The sequence below is a fragment of the Colias croceus genome, chromosome Z, assembly GCF_905220415.1.
Source record: "Colias croceus chromosome Z, ilColCroc2.1".
In the NCBI taxonomy this organism is placed as follows: domain Eukaryota; kingdom Metazoa; phylum Arthropoda; class Insecta; order Lepidoptera; family Pieridae; genus Colias; species Colias croceus.
In genome coordinates this window covers 14,879,129-14,901,720 of record NC_059568.1, presented here as the reverse complement: position 1 = coordinate 14,901,720, position 22,592 = coordinate 14,879,129, and the positions used below count along the sequence as shown (strand labels likewise).

At 33.5% G+C, this 22,592-nt stretch overlaps 3 protein-coding genes across 3 annotated transcripts in view; 1 reads left to right on the top strand and 2 right to left on the bottom strand.

Moving 5' to 3' along the window:
- LOC123705568 (probable cytochrome P450 303a1) overlaps positions 1-22,592 on the bottom strand; it is a 113,893-nt gene that overhangs the window by 70,386 nt on the left and 20,915 nt on the right. The window lies entirely within an intron of this gene.
- LOC123705570 (Krueppel-like factor 6) overlaps positions 1-22,592 on the top strand; it is a 91,105-nt gene that overhangs the window by 47,696 nt on the left and 20,817 nt on the right. The window lies entirely within an intron of this gene.
- LOC123705571 lies at positions 16,552-18,642 on the bottom strand. Its single transcript, XM_045654415.1, has 2 exons — positions 17,902-18,642; positions 16,552-17,477 (listed from the first exon to the last, which is right to left on the bottom strand). The coding sequence occupies exons 1-2, from the start codon at positions 18,353-18,355 to the stop codon at positions 17,422-17,424; spliced, it is 510 nt and encodes a 169-aa protein (XP_045510371.1). The 5' UTR covers positions 18,356-18,642; the 3' UTR covers positions 16,552-17,421.

The following is a 22,592-nucleotide window of genomic DNA, read 5'->3' as shown; positions in this document are numbered from 1 at the left end:
GCCTGACACAACAACCGAGAGCGACATCAGATTTGTAAACGTTATCAAATGCGCCGTAACTAACGGGAACGCTCGTACGCTGCGGTCTCCATCAGCCAAGACGGGGAATGAAAAGTGAAATCTCGTGTGAACAATAAACAATAATCGTAACAACAGCTTTCGATTTACACGAACAGTGCCTTTTCACGAGCGAGGGTACAGTTCTGATGGTGTTATAGCAATTAGCCGGTACAACGGTCCATTGTATAGACTATAGATTAGAGAGGTTGATGAGTAATGCGTGAGTCATGTGCCAGATATCGTAGTATAGACGAATGATCAAGGTTGACCCGTCTAATTGCATTCTCGACTTTTGTTTATGCAGTTCTCGGCGTCCGCGTCGCGACGCGGTCGGTTGCTTCGAAAAGTTGCATTGTCGGATTTTTTTACAAATAATTGTATTACGACGATATGTTTTTGGTTGTAGCTGAAATTGTTTATGTATTTAAAATTAGGATGTTAGAGATTAAGGTGACAGAGAATTAAAAACCATGGTTATGCCAATTCATTTAGAATTGACGTAAGCTTCATGTTTGGGTTGATTAAATTGGTTTCCATGAGAGCGAGATAATACATCATACATACAAGAAATACAGATTTAAACTGATTGCTTCTCTTCTCTTTTACTCTTTCAAATATAGAAGTGTCACTTGAATATACCAACTATGCAACTCCGGAAAGAAGGAGTGGGTTTCTTAAAAGTTACTTCAAACTCTTCTAACTGTTTCTAACTAAAAATGGAGCATCTAGATATATTATTAGTAATATCTTATTGTAGACTTACTCATTAATTGGACAAGCTATCGTTCGTAGAATTCCTATATTAGAAATATTTGCTTTGACTCAAATGAAATTCTTGTGACATTAAGAATTGCGGCAGGAATTTGCTTCTGTATAAACGAGAGAAATTGTTCTCTAAAGTTGAGTGTATTTTGGGATTGTTCTTACCAATTTAAACTATACAAATATACTTAAAGTAGTACATATTTTGAGTTATTTATAGGCCGAGTTTTACTACAGTTTTACTATGTTTTAGTGCCGTCGAGGTATTAGGTACTTCTGATTTTCCTGTTTAGTGTTAACTATAAAACAAGGTTTACTACATTTAAGTGTATAGGTAATATATAATTCTTGCTTCTACTAATGAATATATTATATCAATTACTAGCAAACCGGGCGAACTCCGTTTCGCCACCAGATACACCTTTTCTTTGATAAAACCTCACGGAGCTCGAGACCTTTCCAACGAATGCAAAACCGTTGAAATCGGTACGTGCATTCTGTAGTCATAGCGCCAGGAAGGAAAACCCGACTTATTTTTATACAGTAGATATAAATATCAAAGACAGTATTATTTGAGATCACATTTTTCGCCAGTTACTTCTTCTGGATGTTTTTTAACTTTTCGTAACTAATTATTAATAACAATATTATCATTTTTACAGGTAAGAGAATCAACTTTAGTTATTGCTGCAGCGATTTCGAAGCGAAACTGCACGGCGATGGTTTGTGGTATGATTTTAGTTCTATACAAATGTTTTAATATTTATTCAAAAACAAACACACCATATTTATAATATAATACTTTAATGACTTAATCAGCTTTAATGACTCTTACCTATACACAAAATACAAATTGAATAATATGAATATCATTAAAATTCCATACAAAATGGCTCGCTTACCTATTTGATATTAATTTTTGTACATTAAATCGATATTAATATCTATATAATTAATAAATGGGCGATGGTACTTTGATCTGCGTTTACGGAAAATTAATTTTACTTTTATATGCTAATTAAATACATATCTATGGCTTTTTAGCTCATTAAAAACATTTCATTGCTTTCTTATTTTCAGTAACGTTTCCTCATATCGATGAGACCGTTTTCTTTGGGACAATATTTTTTTTTTCAATATGACATAAGATTTACTAAAGATTGCGTTTATAAAATGGGTTTGTGACGTCACTTTTTGTTCGGTATTTCATTAGGTACACTTACTTTTAATCTAGTTGCATTTTATAAGACTGTATTAATATCCCAGTATCCTATTCGAGACTATTCAGTCTTCCTCGTATGCCTTATAATATGAGTAATATTGTATGTCTTCTGTTCTACAACGGGCAGGGTACAAATCCGTCAAAGCAGGCATATTGGTATCGGCACATATTGACATAATCTGAGATCACCGTAAATATAATGAACGTACACATACGTTCAAAGGATTTGGCTTTAGGCTACAGCTAAATACAGTGGTTTGCGTCCTAGCAAAGCTGGCATTATGGTTGATTAAATTCAAGTGAATTTGAGGATGATTCAAACGCTTTTTGGTGTATTTGATACTAGCTGCGCTCCACGTTTTCACCCGCGTGGCTCCGCTCCTGTTGGTCAATAGCGTGATGATATATTATACCCTATACCTATAGCCTTCCTCGATGAATGGGCTATCCAACACCGAAATAACTTTTCAAATAGGACTAGTTCCTGAGATTAGCACGTTCAAACAAACAAACTCTTCAGCTTTATATATTAGTATAGACACTGGCATGAAATGGTTAAATGTGAGCAAAGATAGTAATGGCCCGCTCTTTCATTCAATTTGATTCGGTAAAGGGAAGCGCCAAAGAGGTCTCCGCAGTTATAATGTTATTTTAAACTACTTCTACTACTTAAATCAGGAGTTTATATATTTATTGATTATGTATTTTCGAGGTTGGAACCGTGGTATACCTATACCTCCGACGAAATTTCCTTTAAAACATAAAAAGTAAGGAACTTTATTTATATTTTCAGCAGTATATGTAGAACCGAATTTATAATATCCCAAACGATCGTTGATTTAGTTCGATCAAAAAACGACATAGTTTTTTTTCCGTCGTTTAAAACGTTTTTCACTGTTTCACAATTCAAAATATAATAATTTACATATTAAATTACGGGTTAAAATACAAAGAAATAGGATTTCAGTCCGGTTAAATCGAATCGATGTTTACAAAGAAACACGATGCATAATCGAAGTTTATCAACTGTGAAAACGGGGTCGCTATTTATTGCACGTTACGTTTTGTGTACTTATCGTAATGCCATTCATGGAAATAGGTTGTGTTATCCGTATGAAGACTTGTAAGCAATGTTGTTTTTATTTGTAATACAATCTATAAATTGACTAGGCCGTAATCCACCACGCTGGCCAAGTGCGGGTTGGCACTTGGCAGGGTCACATGTCGTCGAACTCTTGGTTCTACGACATGTCGGTTTCCTCACGATGTTTTTCTTCAAGGTTCGAGAAGTGGCGATGTTATAATAATGCACAGATAAATTTGAAAAATCTATTTATATCCTGCACGCTCGCCTGGTCTCAAACCCCGGACTTATCGATTTTAAGTCCGAGGTTCTCACCACTGTGCCACCACAGCTTTTGCCTACTCTGCACCGTCACTTATTTCAACCATTTATAGATTGAAGGATCTTGGTTCTTTAAATATTTCAGTACAAAATCCCATCTACACCGTTGCTGTAACAATAGACTCACAGACTCGCATTTATAATATTAGTATGGATGATATGATATGATAGGAAACGCGTATTCTAGATAAGTTTTGTTTGACTCTCTTGTGCAGCCAACCAATGAAATACAATGATGAAGTACCATCGAATATTATACTCCCTTTATTTATTGCTTTGGCCTTTTCTAAGCGTGCGTCTTTCATCCCTTTTTGTACGACTTTTCCTCGTTTATAAAACGGAATAGCTAACATGTTTGTTGTTTTTCTACTGTGCTCCATTTTCACAATAATTTATCCCGATATGATATCCCATTGCGCCGAACGTTAGAACTTAGAAATATGGAATACATTGTATTTTCCATTGTTTGATTTGACGAGTATTATACATTTAGGAATCTTAGCTTTTTTAACGGATGTTATCAGAATATATCGTTTTTAAAATTTGTTAAATGGTCATTAATTTTTATTAATACATATAAATCATTGTTGACTTAAAGAGTTAAATCATTTCGCTGATTAGCTTATTATGACTCTTATAATGATTCGAGGAAATTATAGGTTTATGTGTGACTGAATGTATGTACAAATTATAATAATAAATCCTAAAGCAGCGCACTGGAACGGTGATGTCATTAATTACGGCGAACCATTTGATTTATTGCAGCATACATTTGATAGATTATTCTTTCGATAACAGCTGGCTGTGATATTGTATCTATTGATATTTTGTTGTTATTGGAAATGTTGACTTCGTGATTTTTTGTGAACTAGCTCCGGCTTAAATCTGGATAAAATTAAGATAATTGAGGTTTAAGAGAGTAGTGTTTAACTGTAGTTATTAGTTACACGTAGTAAGAATACTAGTTTTATTAAAATATTAATATAAAACATAATTTTTTGTGAAGTTTGGACATTATTATATCAAACCTCATGAGTACCTACTGTATTTGAATATATTGTGCTTTTGGCTGTTATAAATAACATATTACACATGTTAAAACTTTTAGTTGAATTATCAGCATCAAAACACACTGCTCATTTTCAGAATAGCCGCATTCTCAACAACATGAATACATAATACATATTATATACAATATTTAATACACAGTAAGTAAATAGCAACGTTTCGTTTGCTCTTTCATCCGATAAACTATATTACGGACGAACTTTAACAAAGTTTCCCGCGAAGTTTTGCGAACAGCGAACGACTGGCCGAGTCGAACTATTTTTAGTTCGACGACGTAGACGGAAAACTAAAGTTGGATCTGCCTTTCGTAGGATTCTTTAATAGTTACTCTGTTGAGATGTAAGGAGTAATGTTTATATTCTGTTGAGGTTTAAGGAGCGGTTTAAGGTTAATGTTTTTATTGTAGGATACTCGTGGGAAGTGTAGTGTTTTTGGCACAAAGTAATATAGCTAGGGAAAATGCGTGTGTAGGAATGATGTAATTAATGTCGTGATTTCGATGGGGAAGTCAAAATCATTATATTAATATGTAATCCTTTACTATAGACATTATAAATACAGCAAATTATTTCTCATTGCGTATGAACTGGGAAAGCAATTATGAATATAATACGAGTATATTTAATTCATATAGCTTATTATAAATGTATACGTGCACGAAATAACGTTCCGTAGCAATTATGAAACAGCAACAAGGTTACAATGTCGTTTATTTGTGTGTTATCAGTTTATCTCTTATCAAAGAAAATATAAAATCGTAAACATTTAGATATGCCTTCTCCAAGCATTTGTACATCGGCGGCGATATCAATTACATCATGGGAGTATTTTGTTTGATCGCAGAAATGTACTGAAAATAAACTTGTACAATTTGTGTTCTGGTATTTGGGAAAGCGCGTTTTTTTCTGTTTTGTTCTATTTAAATATTGGACTTTGTCTTTGCGTTTGTAAGGTGCAGATTTGCGGTATGGGACAGATGCATGTCACATCTGCTTTTCGGATCCATTTCTTTACGTGCAAGTTCTGGTGGAGTGTGACTTTTTCTAAATTCGCGTTTTTTTTTTTCATATTTTATGTTATCAAACTGATGGGAATTCGAGACTAGATGAGCGAGAAAAAAAAATTTTCACATTATATTTATACCATAAATCAAAAAAGTTCCTTATGTCATCAGTAAAACCGCACTTGACCAGAAAATTATAGTAGACGTGTGTCTACGGTGGGAATCAATAAGCTGACATATAAATATTGGTTAAACTCATATAATATAGTAAACATAAATCTGCTCCAGAATTAGATTGTAAGTTTCGTCCCATCGGTGTATGCTCGGAGTAAGTGCACCTGTGTTTATGTTAACACTTTCGTCCTATTATAAGTTTTGTATTAGCTAAGCTTTGTTGACTGTGTGTGTTATGTTCGTTTGGTATATTTTTCTGTAGTCTGTCTTTCGGAAAGTAATGTCGTTTCCTATAGATATTGTGAGTCTTGGAGAAGTGATGTTTGGAAATATTTTTTATTTATTTTCTAGTAGGTATGAGGTTATACGATGTCTGAGATAACTCTAGGTTAATTCTTTTACTAGTAGGTGCCTAATACGTTATTTCTTTGTGGTATAGGATAGTAGCATATTACCCCGATTATGCACGGGCTGAACCGGGCTTAAATGTATGATAATAATTTTATGATATGCCTTTGTTACTCGGCATCGTACAAGTCTTAAAATTTAATGAAATCGTCACAAACAATACAAAAAAAAAAGTGTACCTATATTTTATTTTAACTCAAGTGGAACCGGTTTTATCAGCTAGTGAACGATGAATCAAAAAATAATAAAAGTATAAATAAACATTATTTTAATTGGTTGGTTATAATCATAATAATCTTTATTATGTAAAAGATAATATTACTCGAATGAAATCGATAAAAATATAAATATCGATTGCCCATCATTGAATCAAATTTATAAAATGCCGAAGCGATAAACAAATTATTATTAAATTATATTTTCAGTTCTTTGAAATTATATTGACCGAGACATTAGAACCAATGAATAATTTCACAAACTAGACTTTCGAAAAGAAAAACATTCACTATTTCGGTTCATCCGTTTGGCAGTTATAACAACACACAGTCAAAAAATAACATGTTATATACTGATTGCCATTTATACCAGCAGTCATAACCTTCGCTTTTAATTATTATAATTTGCATTATTATATAGGTATGTATAATATGTATTTTTAAACGATTTATATCAAATAGAAAGATAAAATTTTAGGTAACATATTGGAAACTTAGCAAATAATAACGTTCGATAATCCACCACTATACGCAGACAGCGCTGGATAAAGACGACAGTTCAGAAATTGTGTAACAAGTTTCTCGTGTTATTATATCGATTTTCAACACTAGCCACATGGCCTGGCTTCGCTCGGGTTGACGAGGAACAAAATTAATTAATTATGTTGTTCGCCAAAGATGTAGATTGTAGATTGGGAAACTTCTTTAGGCGCGCTGACAGTAAAATTTCAAGGTCGCATCAAGGCAACACCGTCACGTCATGGAATTGGTGACGTTTTGGGTATCTTTGAATCTTGCCAAAGAAGTTGCATTTTTGACACGTGTGTTTTTAAAAAAATATGTTCAGAAGATTTAGAACTTTTAGAAGAAAATGTAAAAAAAAAAACTTTATCTTGGTAATTATAGGTAAGTAATTTTTAATGGATTTAACTACAATTTCGCATACAAATAGAATTAAAAGACTCAACTACGAGTTATATTATTGCATATACAATATCCTACCAAGACCTATAAAAATTATTTTAATAAATTATAGTTTTATTCCACATCGAAGTACGACGGTTAAAGGATCGTTTTGTTCAATTCATCACACTTTTTCGGTAAATTTCATCGTTACTCCACCATTTAGTAGTAATTTAAGAACTGGTTAAAGAAACCGGTTATGTTAAGAGAACCTTTATGTTAAATCTATCAATGATTGACGAATAAATTGCCTACAATTTTGCAAAAAATCTACTGGTTTATGTTTTTATGTACTCTGTATAGCTACATATTATATTGTTGTACTACCTTACCGCCCGCGTCTTCGCCCGCTTTGTCTTAAACCTAATAAATTATATACTAATACCTTCCTCTTGAATCACTCCATCTATTAAAAAAAAACCGCATCAAAATCCGTTGCGTAGTTTCAAAGATTTAAGCATACAAAAGGACATATGGACAGAGAAATCGACTTTGTTTTATAATATGTAGAGATGATGTCTGAATTAAAATGTCGTATCTACTAAAATTTTAGCTGAAAACATTTTACAGAACCTTGAATCTGGCTCAAGCCCGACATCCACAGGGACTTATAGCTCACAAAATTAGTTAATATTCTAAGTAGATAGGTATTTTAGCTAAAGATTTGAGTGTCTTCTTTATTTATATTTTGGCAATAATGTCGTGTTTATAATAAAGGCGTTGTACAGTGTACTTTGAATCGATTACAGTCTTGAAAGTCATTGAAATAAAAATAAATATGGCTGCATCTGAGTGTTATTAATTTTAAACTAAATTGATTAATACCATGTGCTAATATTATGTAGTTACGGACTTATCCCTTGAAGTCGCGGTAAATTAACCTTATCTAAATAATATGAATTTGAATATACAATATTTGTATGTTTGTCGCGTACTTTTATGTTATACCGCGACGGCTTTTCGCTATTATGTAAAGTAAATAATTGTTTAGGTTCTTTTATGTTTGAACTCTGTTTAGTTCCTAATTATTGGACGCGATATCTTGGCTCGGCCTTGTTTTTGTATTGTCTTTTGTTTTTTTTTCGAGGAAGAAGATATGGCTTATTAGAATGCATTTTTTTAGTGCTCAACTCAGCTATGGCATGGGAAGACGTTTTGTAAGTTTTTCAATTTTTTAATAATTATTATCTATTACTAATTCCTATCCAATCGGTCACAAATCTTTAAATAGACTAAAAGAGCATCGTTCAGGCTTTATTTAGTTACTAGCTGCTCCACGCGGTTTAACCCCCGTAGCTCCACTCCTGTTGGTCGTATGATGATACCTTTCTCGATAAATGGGCTATCTAACACCGAAAGAATTTTTAAAATCAGACCAGTAGTTCCCGATATTAGCGCTTTAAACAAACAAACTCTTCAGCTTTATAATATTAGTATATAGATAAATGGTGTATCTATGTCTTAACATGACTTTATGTATAATAAACTTTACACTCCAACTTTACATGCCAGTAATTACCTTTTTGTATATTTTATTTTATTTTTATCTTTTCACGCCATAGTAGCTGCAAGCTGCGGCTTCACTGAAGTATTGCCTGATAACAAGACGTGCTATTCCGCAAACTAGATCTATCTCTGTGCTAAACATTCAGATCAATCCAACCAGACTGTCTCGATTGAGAAACTATCTATCCAGCCAAAGTTTGACCAAAGTTTCAAACGGTCAGCTTAGCTTGCTTGACCGGGTTACTGTCTCATCACTGTCTTTAAATAGTTGAAGCGTCTGATATAGGTGCAATAGCTTAGAATGTATCTGATGTATATAATATATGCAACGTGCATAAAAATACTGTAGATGATTTGATGACGTCATAGGTTACAGGAGATCTATTATGTGAGATGGACCAGCTTCACGATTTTTTGTGATATTTTTAGCTCTTTGTAAAAAAATTAAAGTTGCAACTAACAAAAAACAATATTTGCAGTCTTATCTTCTTTTCTTTAACGATAATTTTGACCTGTGCAATGTGCATCTGCCCTATGGTTTTAGTAACTTATTAATTAATAATGATTATTAGTCTGTGCCCAGACCCCAAAAGAAAAAAAACTCGCAAAGTGAAAAGATTGACCGCCACGTGTTCATCCATTACGTCATACAGCACTCATCGAAACGATTTTTTTATATAAAAGAGGTATGTTTACATCGCGGCTAATAATATACAGTGTTTACATTCTCAATGAGAAGCACGCGCTATAGAGGATGTTCAGTTTGTGAGGTAGGTATGTGAGGATTGACGTAAGTGACCGCCCTGTAGATGCTTCGATGAAAAAAAAATTAGTAATGTTCTTGTGAATATGTTTGATTTTTTGAGACTTATGAGCAATTTAAACTATCCTATCTCTCAAGTTGGTTCGAACTGCACATGGTGTGCGAATTTTATTATAATCGGTTAAGTGGTTTAGGAGTCCATTGAGAACAAACGTTGTGACACGAGATTTATATATATTAAGATATATTTTGTGCAAAACCGCTTATAAAAATTCTTAATGCGAAATGTTATAACCATTTTATCGATTGTTTTTTATATTTTTAAATTTACTGTAAATTAATGCTTGTACGTATATCATTATTAAATAATGGGTTTGAATTAAATCTTTACATAACATAGATTTTTTTAATAGCACTAATCGTATTAAAAAAAAGGAGATGAGATCTTAGGTTGAGATGTATATAATTATTATAATGTCATTTATGAATACTTAAACGGTGTCATGTACAATACAGATTGCATGTGTACAAGGCTAATATATGCCTGGTTACTCTAGAATGGTTTTCAATGGTGCCTTTCCAGGTAGAAGCTATTAACAAGATTAGTTAAAGCTACGTTCACACACGGCTGGCAAACGCCAAACACAAGTAGCCCAGTGTGGCGGAACCATTACTGATACGCAATATAATAAATTGGACACAACGTTCCGTATTAAAAATCAACTCTATTGGACGCATGCCAAGATAATTTTTGAAATTGCATAAATATGTGCGTCAAAAGTTACTAGTCTGAGTATAGATCATAAAATGTAGATAGTAATAAAATGTTTGATACAGACGAGCGGGAGGGAAGCGGTTCGAATGTATGTACTTACATTATGTTAAAGATTGTGACGTAATTGTTTATATACAGACCTTTTATTGATATGAAATATGCTGTGAATTGTGTAGCTGGCGCATTATAGTTGGTCATATTATGTTTAAGCGTGCCTAATTTTGTTCCTAATTATTATATGAGTTTTTATGGAAGAGGAGGGTATAACAAAGTATTAATTTATCTTCAAAATGCTTATGGTAATAAAGAAACACTTTTCTGTACTATCAGTGATAACTTACAGAGCGGAACTATCAAAATGTAGGCTTTTTGCAGTTACTGTATTCATCAATTAATCAATATTGATCGATTATCTAAACAATACAATTTAGGTTGCGGTTTTTGCAAACATTCTAATAATTAATTGAGTGAAATAGGATCCATAGCAAGCGCATAGCTTGAATAATTTAATTAGGCTATCGGACAGCCCCTTTAAAGGGGTTTACGGTTAATTAATATTGTCATACAGCATTTTGAGCGGTCTAACCGCCCGTAAGCGGACGGTTGCGGTTTCGCAACTAAGCGTAGTGGTTCTTGTGTTTGATTTGCGACTGTGTAATGGCTAATATGGATACGTCATAATATTATGTATTAAAATACAAATCTTCTATTTTTTTCATAAATATCTACCCGTAGGTTGCTCGTGGGGAAAAGACCGTTTTTTAGCTCCTATTTATTTCATATTAGCTCACCGCCCACGCCCGATTTGTTTAAAATCTAATAAATTATATATCGACCCTCTTGAATCACTCTTATTTATTAAAAACCGCATTAAAATCCGTTGCGTAGTTAAAAAAATTTAAGCATACAAATGGACATAGGGGCAGAGAAAGCGACTTTGTTTTATATTATGTAGTGATTTGATGTCGTTGCAACTATATAAGCGTAGCTGCGGGAGCCGGGAAGATCCTCGATTTTAGAACTTTATCCGTCCACTAAATTATTACACAACAATATAAAAATGTTACCTGTAAAAAGTCGGGAAAGCATCTTTGAAATTGTTGTTTGATACGCTTTTTGCTTTATTGTTATAAATCGCCTCTAGGAGAGGCTTTTCGCTTGGTTCTGTATATTTGTTGTAAAAAAACCAAAGAAAAATGTATTAAAAGACGTTGCTTTTATAGTGCTGCCTCTGTCATCTTTCAAAATATAAGAGCTAGCGCGCAAGAGCAACTTTTGTCTCCGCTACTATTTTGTCTCTCCCATCAACCCTATGGGAAGTTGCGTCGCTACGTTTTTTTTTTTTTTTTTTTGTAAGGTGTTTCTCAATGTTAGCCAGAAGGGCTACTACATTTTAACGCGGACGCGGGGGTGAACTGAAGGTTCACCCTGGTGCGTCGCTACGTGCGCGCACTTTCTTACTAGCCCATGGAGTTGTTGGAAGAGACCAAATAGTTGCAGAGACAAAAGTTGCTCTTGCGCGCTATCTCTAATATTAAATGTGTGAGAATGGTTGGAAGGTAGTATTAAATTATATATCGCTTTCAAGACATCGAAGATTCAAAGACTAGCCGAGGCTATATTTGTTTTAGTTTCCGATAGTTATTGAGGTGATTGAAGTGCATTTTACATTTGGGTTTTATTATTGAAACTGTGTTACTGTGCTTTCTATGGTATTAATGATTATGTTTTAAAAATATTATCGATATTATTTTTATCAAGCTTTTAAAAAAAATGTGTGCGTGTACTAGTGTACACACGTAAGAAGTGAAACTTCTTTATGACCTTATTTTTCAAAAAATAATTTACTTTATGCAACTTTACAGAAATACGTCGAATTACGCGTGGTAGGGATAAGAAAAAGATGGCGCGTAACGGAAAAATGTTACACTAAATTTTTTTCCAACCCCGATAAAGAAGTTTCACTTCAAAAAAATCCAATTAGAATTCTTAGATAAAATACATTCTTGGTTTTCTTTTGTTATATTTAACGACAGGTATCATTAAGGCGCTGGCAGACAAGCAAAGAAATGTTACAATCAAGTTTGTTTACGCGTCAACTGTTTTTAAAGCGCTCCTTATGGTTAGCTTTGACGCACTGGTTCCTATCGTTAACAAGTAATTGTTAAGGGTAAGGTGGGATAAGAATTTATATCTTAATGGGGCGGAATAAAAACTATTTTCGTCTGACCTACCTTTGACCTCAACCGTCTAGTCGATGCGGTTTGAGTTGTCAAGTAAATGTAATATAATACGATGCGTGGTAGGATTTTGTGATATTGAAGGCATTGTAATTAATATCTAGCCGAATGGTTTAGCGATATTAATAAACCAGTGTTCTAATATATACCTACGAGACTATCGTAACTTATATTTAATCGATAAGAAGTTTTCTATCGGATAATTCATATTTCTATATCGTAAGTTTTGTATGGGATATAACTCTATCATTTAATAGTTATGTTATTGTATACATTAGCAAAGAAGTTGCACCCTAGTTCCAATTATATTCATCATAACTATTATACAATCATCATCATCACTATCATTCTAGTCTATTATTGCTTGCAACTGCAATCACGAATTTAGGTATCCTAGGATATAACTAACCGGAAGCCATGAGTACCTTAATAATATATACTTATGCAAGATTTCCCCTCTGTAAAAAAAATAGGGCAAAACTCGTCACGCTGGGCAAGTGCGAGTTTGTATTTAATACATATTATTCTAACGCGTTATTTGTACAATATTATTCTGAATATAGGATATATACCTATCTCTTTTTTACCCGTGCTCATCTTATCTTTTGTCCCGTTTATTTATTTAGGGCCAAGTTTGGAACACTTGATGCAGAACAAATAACAATGGAGTTATAACGGACTGTAAAATAATGTTTACTGGTTGTAAATTCTATACATTATGAATGAAACTGTGTGAAAATAGTATTTTCTAGGGTTCAACCAATCCATACTAATATTATAAATGCGAAAGTAGGTTACTCTGTCTGTCTGTCTGTTACTCAATCACGCCTAAACTACAGAACCAATTTTCATGAATTTTGGTATGGAGATATTTTGATACCCGACATAGGCTACTTTTTATTCCGGGAAAATGACGCAATCCCGGAAATCCCACGGGAACGCGAACTATGCGGGTTTTTCTTTGACTGCGCGGGAGAAGCCGCGGGCTTAAACCTGGTATTTTTATAATTAAAGTACAGTATTGTATGACAAGAAGATACGCTTAAGCCGTATAATATTTTGTGGATTAACACACGATGGATACATAAAAATAAAAATATAATATTATGTACATCCCGAAATAAATTGAATTACTCGTGCATTATTGCTGACACAGATTTTGATGAAATTCTCGAAAATGGACATTGCATAAAATTCTATCTACATTTTCCAAAGTAAATATGTATAATAAAATTGAATAACGTTTTATCAAAATGCATTCCAGCAGAAATTGTTAGTTCGTACTTTGTTTTTATTAAATAAAATTTTGTTTGAACACGCTTCACACTATTTCTACACTAATATTATAAAGAGGAAAACTTTGTTTGTTTGTTTGTTTGTTTGATTGTAACGAATAGGCTCATAAACTACTGGACCGATTTAAAAAATTATTTCACCATTCGAAAGCTACATTATCCACGAGTAACATAGGCTAGGTTTTATCCCGGAAATCCCACGGGAACGGGAACTATGCGAGTTTTTCTTTGAAAACGCGGGTGAAGCCGCAGGCGGAAAGCTAGTCTAAAATAAAATATTAAAAATTTATTACAAATAGTTAAGTTGTTGTACGCGTCACCCCTTAACAAAGGCCACAGCATTGATGAGTCAACAGCTAAAATACCAACGGATTATAATGTTATGCTGCAGTAGCCTGTAAACAATTTGAGTACAAATTCGTGGGTTATATAAGTGTTATTTTTAAGTGACCCGAAAATAGATCTCGATCACGTCATAAATCAGCCAGTAGCTCTCATTTCAAGTATCGAAACTACATGCTAAATTCTACGTATCAGCCTTAGTACCCGTTGTAGTCTGTCACCATATTTCATCTACGCTAATATTTTGAAGAGGAAAACTTTGTTTGTTTGTTTATTTGTTTGTTTAATTGTAATTAATAGGCTCATAAACTACTGGACCGATTTTAAAAATTCTTTCACCTTTCGAAAGCTACATTATCCACGAGTAATATAGGATAGGTTTTATCCCGGAAATTCCACGTGACCGGGAACTATGCGAGTTTTTCTTTGAAACCGCGGGAAAGCTAGTCTCTGATAATATTGTAAGTGTAGTAAGTATTTTATAGTTAATATACATCTATTTATTAATATCTTGTCTTATTGAATCCTATATAGTTCTCACTTATTTATATACCTAGGCACCGACCCACCCACACACACCCCGACACACACGCACTTACATCACACAGGCTGTGACTCCGACTGTCAATAGGAGTTTCTGAAAATCAGTGCTGCCTGTTGACTCATAAGTCACTGCAGCTTTATACTGAGAAGCCCCTTTTGATAACAAACGTCGCCGCACAGTACGTGTCTTATTTTTTAGGCTGTAAGTTTTTAAATGTAAATATTTTGTTTTTAGTTTCAAGTTTTTTACCATGTTTGTTTTACTTTTTTTCGTTTGTTATCAATAAATGTTTTATTTATTAAATGCAATCCCGACTGACGAGTGGCCTTGACTCAAAAATAATAAAAAAAACAATGTAGGTATTTGCGCGAACGGTTTATTGTTTTTTTACGGAAGTGCAAGTGGACTTTTTATAAGCGAATGTTCGATGTAAATATTATGATTTGTTTTTTACTTTGTGTGCCATTTATGTTGAGATATGAAAGAGTAAAATGTATTTGATTAATGTTTATTAACTTTATGTTTTGGTATATACTATATACATACTACAAAGTAAAATATAATTTTAATTCAGTCACTGTGTTTATCTTTTCCCAATAAATATTTGTCGATCAAATTTATCATGTTTCCACGACAGAAAATATAGCCTCCAAATTTTCACGTTACAAAATATCAAATAACGTTCGGCCCGAATTTTTAAGTCCTCTTGATAATTTCGCCGACTAATATTCACGAAAATTTGTTAATCACAAGGGTCATTATAAAGCTGAAGTATCCACACACACATACTTATCTACATTATATGCATACAGTAGGAAGACACACACTACTACTGATCTACATGTCTTTATAGTTCATACAAAACATTGACCGTATCACTTGCTAACTTTAAATCAGGCCCAAAGCTTCTAATATCATCATATTATGTTACAGGGGCTTCAGTGAAAACATTACGGCTAATATGTACATTAGTACTATGTACGTAGTATATATCTGTCAACTGTGTTAGTACGTCGGATCAACTCGGGATTATTGATGCAGTTATTATGAAATGTATAAATATCTAGTTAAAAAAACTTCGATGACGTTATTGTATTATCAATGATCAAAGTACAAAGTTTTATTTAATTCTGTCCGTTAAAAATGGGTCAAAATGATATATACAAAGCAGCTTTTTTCGAAACTATCTTTACATATAGTTTTATTTAGGTATTGCTTCACATAGTTGCATTCTCAGTACGCGTTATGCTATGAAATCATATCACGAAAAAAGCGTTCTGGTATTATAAAGGGTTCGGTTACATACAAAGCTACAGGTGAAGCTAATAAAGCGTGTTAATGTGAAGCTGAAGAGTTTGTTTGTTTGAATGCGCTAATTAGAAACTACCGGTTTCAAAACTTTGTTTTGTATGTACGTGATCCCTGAGTGCTATATGCTACAAAGTACCACGAGCGAAGCTATAAATGAAATAAATAAATAAATATTTCAGGACATTTTTCACTTCCCATACCATTGATTACAATTTAGAATACTTATATTATACTCTAACGCGATCCCGTACATGGAAACCAAATGGCTGATAAACATACATGTGGGGATGGTGTAAATGAAAAGCCAAATTCGCCCAATCGATTTATTTCCCAGACACCGGTTACATATCAAAAATACATTTCAACAATCCTCCATTACATCGTACCAAAAAAAACACACTGTCAAGTCATAGACAACCAAAAATCTACAGTCTACAGATAACATGTCCACAGATTAAATAATAGAAAAACTCAGACTAAAAATAAAACTAGTAATCATGAAATACATCTTAATATTTTATCCTATTCCCACACGGTCATCCTGCAGAATCATCTGTCCCAGATGAGTCAACAGTCGTAGATGATCAATATGGTAAGTAGACAATGGTAAATCACCTTTATCTATTACATGTAGAAATCCTTCCTTCTTTCCTCTTTTATTTGAATTAAGTATACATTCCACGCAATTATCAATGTTTGTTTTAATCTTTTCTTTTAAATTCTCCATATAATAATTTCTATTTATTAATTCCTCAGTCTTAACACAACCAAAATGTCCGTTTTCATGATGTTTTCTTATAATTTCATTTTGCATTTTCTTAGGTACAACCATTAATTTATTTCCATCCTTAATCTTCCATAACATTCCATTCTTCTTTTTTGCAAGCACAATTGGACTAGCATAATCAGACTTACTTGTTTTTATTATTCCTTTATCAAGCCATTCTTTAATCTGTTTGTCAACAATGTTAAGCTCCAAAGGTGACAATCGTCGTGGATTCTGATAAACTGGTACATCATCGGTTAATAATATTTTAAGTTTTACATTTGATTCTTTAGTACATCTTTTGGGGTTATATTCTTTTATAATATTCTGTATTTTATTCTTATATTCTTTATTTTCAATATTTGTGATATCTTCATTTTCATTCTCTAGCATTGTAAGGTGTAATATTCTTGTTGCAGTGATAGTTCCAGATTTAAAATTGATTTCTACTTCTTTCAGTACAGGATTTCCTAATATAATGTTGACAGGGATAGCGCCATCATCAACAACATAAAATAAAGTTTCAAAATAACAATCATCAATTTCAATTTTTGCTGTGAAAGATCCTTTTGTATAAATTTCCTTTTCAGCTATTCCAGTTAAAGTTTCTGTGGTTCCTGAACTATAAGATAACAATTTTTCACCTTGAATCTTCCTAAAATAAGACATAATTATTAAATTAGCATCGCTTCCGGTATCAATCAGGGCTTCTACATCAATATTATTTATTTTCAGCTTCTTGAAAGGTCTCACATCAATATTATTTTTAGTTGACATAATTTCCAAACTCTTTTTTATACTTTTAGAACATTCAGTTGATTTATGGCCAAACAAGTTGCATTTAAAACATTTAATGCCTTTAGTACAATTAGGCGACTCATGATCTAAATCTCCACAATTGAAACATCTCTTTACTCGTAGTGTTTTTTGAATTTTCATGCCAATGGACTTTGATACTGAATTACTTTGAATCTTATTAGGTGAATATGATTTTTTCTTAATTTCTGAATAAATGTCTAATTTCTTTCTGAATTCTTTAATGTTACAAGCGCCATATAAAATATTTTTGTTGGACTCACTGTCTTTAATACCGTCGATGACATATTCCATCAGGGCTTCATCTTCAACATTCCCAAGTACTGCAAGTTCCTTCATATGTAAAAAATATTGCTGATGAGTCTCATTCATCTTCATCCGGCGAGTTGAAAGTCTCTTGTGAACAGTTGCACTGTTCAACTTCTTACCAAATTCCTCACGGAGCTCAGACTTAAGTGTATCCCACGTGGTGGTCCCACTTAGTGAACGTAAAAATAGCTTGGCGGTTCCCGCGAGAAGCCGCTTCGAAAATATGAGTTTCTCTATTTCGCCCCATTGCATTAAAGAGGAAATATCTTCAAAATCTTTTACGAATGTTTCGATGCCATAGGCATCATCACCCGAAAATGGCGTCATTGATTTCTCTAAGTCATTGAAGGAAATACGCGGCGATGGTTCACCACAATCATCATCATCTTTTACTCGTTTCGGCGGCATGTTGAATAATGTAAATAAAAAGTTTTATAGTCTTCAAGTCGTAATCGTATAATCTTAAGCTTCTTTAAATCTTAGTCTTCGTTCGTAATTCGTAAATTCTTAATCAGGTTAAATCACCGGCATCATAGTCTTCGTCTGTTTTTTCTTTATTCCACCATCCCGTATCCCGGACGAGCCCCCAAATTATGTGGGGATGGTGTAAATGAAAAGCCAAATTCGCCCAATCGATTTATTTCCCAGACACCGGTTACATATCAAAAATACATTTCAACAATCCTCCATTACATCGTACCAAAAAAAACACACTGTCAAGTCATAGACAACCAAAAATCTACAGTCTACAGATAACATGTCCACAGATTAAATAATAGAAAAACTCAGACTAAAAATAAAACTAGTAATCATGAAATACATCTTAATATTTTATCCTATTCCCACATACATATTATTTTAAATATATACTTATATATAGTTATTTATCACCCACAAACAGACCAAATATCGATGTTCATCACATAAATATTTGCCCTGGGTGGGATTCCCACCTGGGAATCGAACCCACGACCTCTCTTTGAAGGTAGGGTCGCTACCAACTAAGCCAACCGGTCAGTCAACATGGCTAATTGTGTAAATAAAAACTCGGATCAACTGGGAATTATTGTTGCAGTTACGTCATACTAACACGCTCGGTTCATACGAATTAAGGCACTCGCTATTTTAGTTTGTGTGTTTTAGCTTATCCCCGACGCTTTTTTCGTGATATGATTTCATAGCATAACGCGTACTGAGAATGCAACTATGTGAAGCAATACCTAAATAAAACTATATGTAAAGATAGTTTCCTAAAAGCTATATATAATATTTATAAATTTATGTATAAACAGTTCGCAAAACTTGATACTTAAATTTATACTATGGCTTACGCGGGAATAATGCTATTGTGTGAAATTTTTTAAGCTCCTCTTAAAAAGCGTACGCAAATTTCCACCTCCTATTTTATCCCCTTCGCGATGTTTTTGACAAAACAAGCTCAAACATTCTCTCGTAGGATCAATTAATCTCGCTGTCAAAATGCATACAAATTCGTCGGATATCTTCCTTTGGATTATCCAATTCTTCTATCAACCGACTTCAAAAAAAACGAGGTTTTAATCTGACCTTTTTTTGGGTTTGTTACCAGAAAGCTTTCGACTGGGTGAAGCTGTGTGATTCCTTGAAAATTTGGCGTAGCTCTGCTCTGACAAATATTTTTAATAAGAATAATGAATTAGAATTGCTATAACTTTATCAATTTAAGCTTGATGCATACAGGTTTTAAAACCGTGTAATTAGTCAACACTTTTGTAACAATAAATGTAACCAATTAAGCTGTTTCAATTATCATTCCCCAGTAAATTGCTATACAATCTAAGCTAAAATCACGTTGTTGTAAGCGCATATACAACATTCAACAATATACAGGGTGTGATCGTTAATTGCGCACAGCCGATTATTCCGTTACTATTGCAGATATAAAAAAAAAACTTTAAATTGATATCGAAAGCCTAATTTGTAAAATGAACATAATAACTTTTTTTAAATAAAACGGGAAATATCCAAAAAATTTACATCAAATACGCCTATACATTAGTATCATAAAATAGTCGTAAAGGGCTTTCGATATCAGATTAGTTTTTTGATATGTATCTGCAATAGTAACGGAATAATCGCCTTTGCACGCTTATACAATAAAATTTGCTTACACCCTGTATAACAATTGCATCGAAGGTCGTCTCGGAGACTGTCTAATTGCGTTTTCAAGTGTAATGTTGGTACAACCTACTTACAGAAATAGTTTGTGAGTCATATATTGTGTTTGCTAGGAATCTAATAGACAGAATATATGTCGTTTGGACTTACCTAACTCTTTTTACGCTGGGAACTTGTCGTGAGGTAAAGAAATGATGATTGTTAACTGAATATTACTATGATAATTATGCATTTTAGTTCTTAAAAATACGTAGTAGGTGAAAAATAAGAGAATTATCTAGATTTAAAATTTTCATTTCAATGTCGTGATTAAGCTATAGGGACCAATAATTTTACGTTTCAAATTGCAGGCAATATTGTGCGCCTATTAAAATACACACATCGAATCGGAAATCCGTATTCGATAAAAAAAAATCCTAACCTACCGATTCGATTATTTTCGTTTACTAATAAAACTAGTGGGGTCGTGTAGATTTTATTTATTACTCGTTTTCACGAAGGTAAAATATTATCGAGACAACTTGACCTAATAGTCTAAAATCCGTTTCTCTAATACGCTAGAGCTAGACTGTTGCACATTTATCGTAACCAAACACGACAGTATTGAAATACATAATATTAAGGCGGGATTACACCGTCGTTGTGAATTAAACTGACGAATAAATTGATTAGGAATCGTAACATTTCTCTAAACTACGTCTAAACAATTTGCAATCTGAGTCTCGTTAAGAGTCCTACATTTCACCCTTCCTCCACACAATGCTATTTGATATAAGGCCTCAGCCATAATGTACCCGCTATTAGACATAAAGCCCAGGACACACATCCAGCCGCTATTTCGCAGGCGGAGAGTGTACTAGGAGCGATATTACTCAACCGAAAGCGGTCAGGCCATTGAGGTCGGACCATTGTTGCCGCTAAGTGGTCGATAATTTTAGTGTTCTTTATGCAAATAGAGCGGCTGCGAATGAGCGAGCGAGATTAGTGGGATAATGCCGCATTTACGGTTTGACGTCGGCGAAATTGTGTGAGCAATTTTGATGCGCTGAATGCTGATACGGGAATCGTGTGGAATTGCCGAGAGGAAAATGCGTTTGCTATCGCGCGGTAAAGGGCAGATGTGTCGGTTCGCTCAATTTGCGGTTCTGTTGATCAGCTAACTGCTAAATGTGTTGTTTTACAATAGGGAACAATGGGGCTTTTGTTGGATGTTCTGGATTGATTTGTTAACACGCAGTTTATCTTTATTATTCAATACATACTTAATATTATAAATGCGAAAGTAACTCTGTCTGTCTGTCTGTTACTCAGTCACGCCGAAACTACTGAACCAATTTTCATGAAATTTGGTATGGAGATATTGTGATACCCGAGAAATGACATTATCCCAGAATGACGCAACCTCGAAAGTCTCTCGGGAACGGGAACTATTCGGGGTTTTCTTTGACTGCGTGGGCGAAGCTGCGGGCTGAAACCTAGTGAATTATAAATACTAGATAACAATTACTTAAAATTTGGTTGAATGGTCGAAGAATAAATAGTCAATAATATATAAATATAGGAATAAATATAGGCAATTTACTGGCATCAATTTAATCGTATTTTTTTCGCCAGAGTGTAAGCTCGAGCGCCGTTTAGTATAATATAACCATTACATTACGATAAAAAAATTACTAATTTTCTATTTCATAATTCTGACAGCCCTATTGCCTAGTACACTATAAAAATGTATGTTACCTAAAATTAACAAGCCGTAAACAGGGCGTTCGTAGTGCACGTATAAAGTATAAACTATAAAACTTACATTTTCACGAGCGCAGCAACCCTTATTTATAAAGTGGCGCTAAAAATACACCTCGCTATCTGTTTCCCATCAATTAGTGACACATTTGTCCCGCCGCTACAAAGTGTAAACATTCGATGGGTGAAATAATGAACCTTTATTTTTAAATTATGAATGAAAATACGTTTAATATTGTAGTCGATCGCAAGCGTAGGTTAAAATAGAACTATTTTATGTTATGAGAGAAGATACAGTAATTATATAAATAAATAATGTAAAAAAATCTGATGAACATCAGTCAATCGGTAAGTTAGTTTTATGCTGATAGAAGAATTGTCTAAGACTTTTTTATTTTAGATTTTAATAGCAAGATATTAAATGTAGATCAAACGCTATTCTGTGTTGTGTACTGTGTAGCGCTGATTTTCAAACAAGACATTATACAATATGTTTATAAATTAATTAAAATTTCTCACTCGTGCCAGCCCTAACTATATCCTGTGTACGCTAAAATTAATAGACCCCTCTTAAAACGCAGCGCGTCTATGCGTAATGTATGCGTGCGATAAATACGGATGTCAGTTGGTTCGACATTGGGCGAAATGTCGTCTAATTATTGTGTTCATTGTTTTTTATACTGTGGTATGTATGTAGGAATGCGCTTTGGTTACGGGTGCTTTTGAAGTTGGCGAGATTGTTTCGACC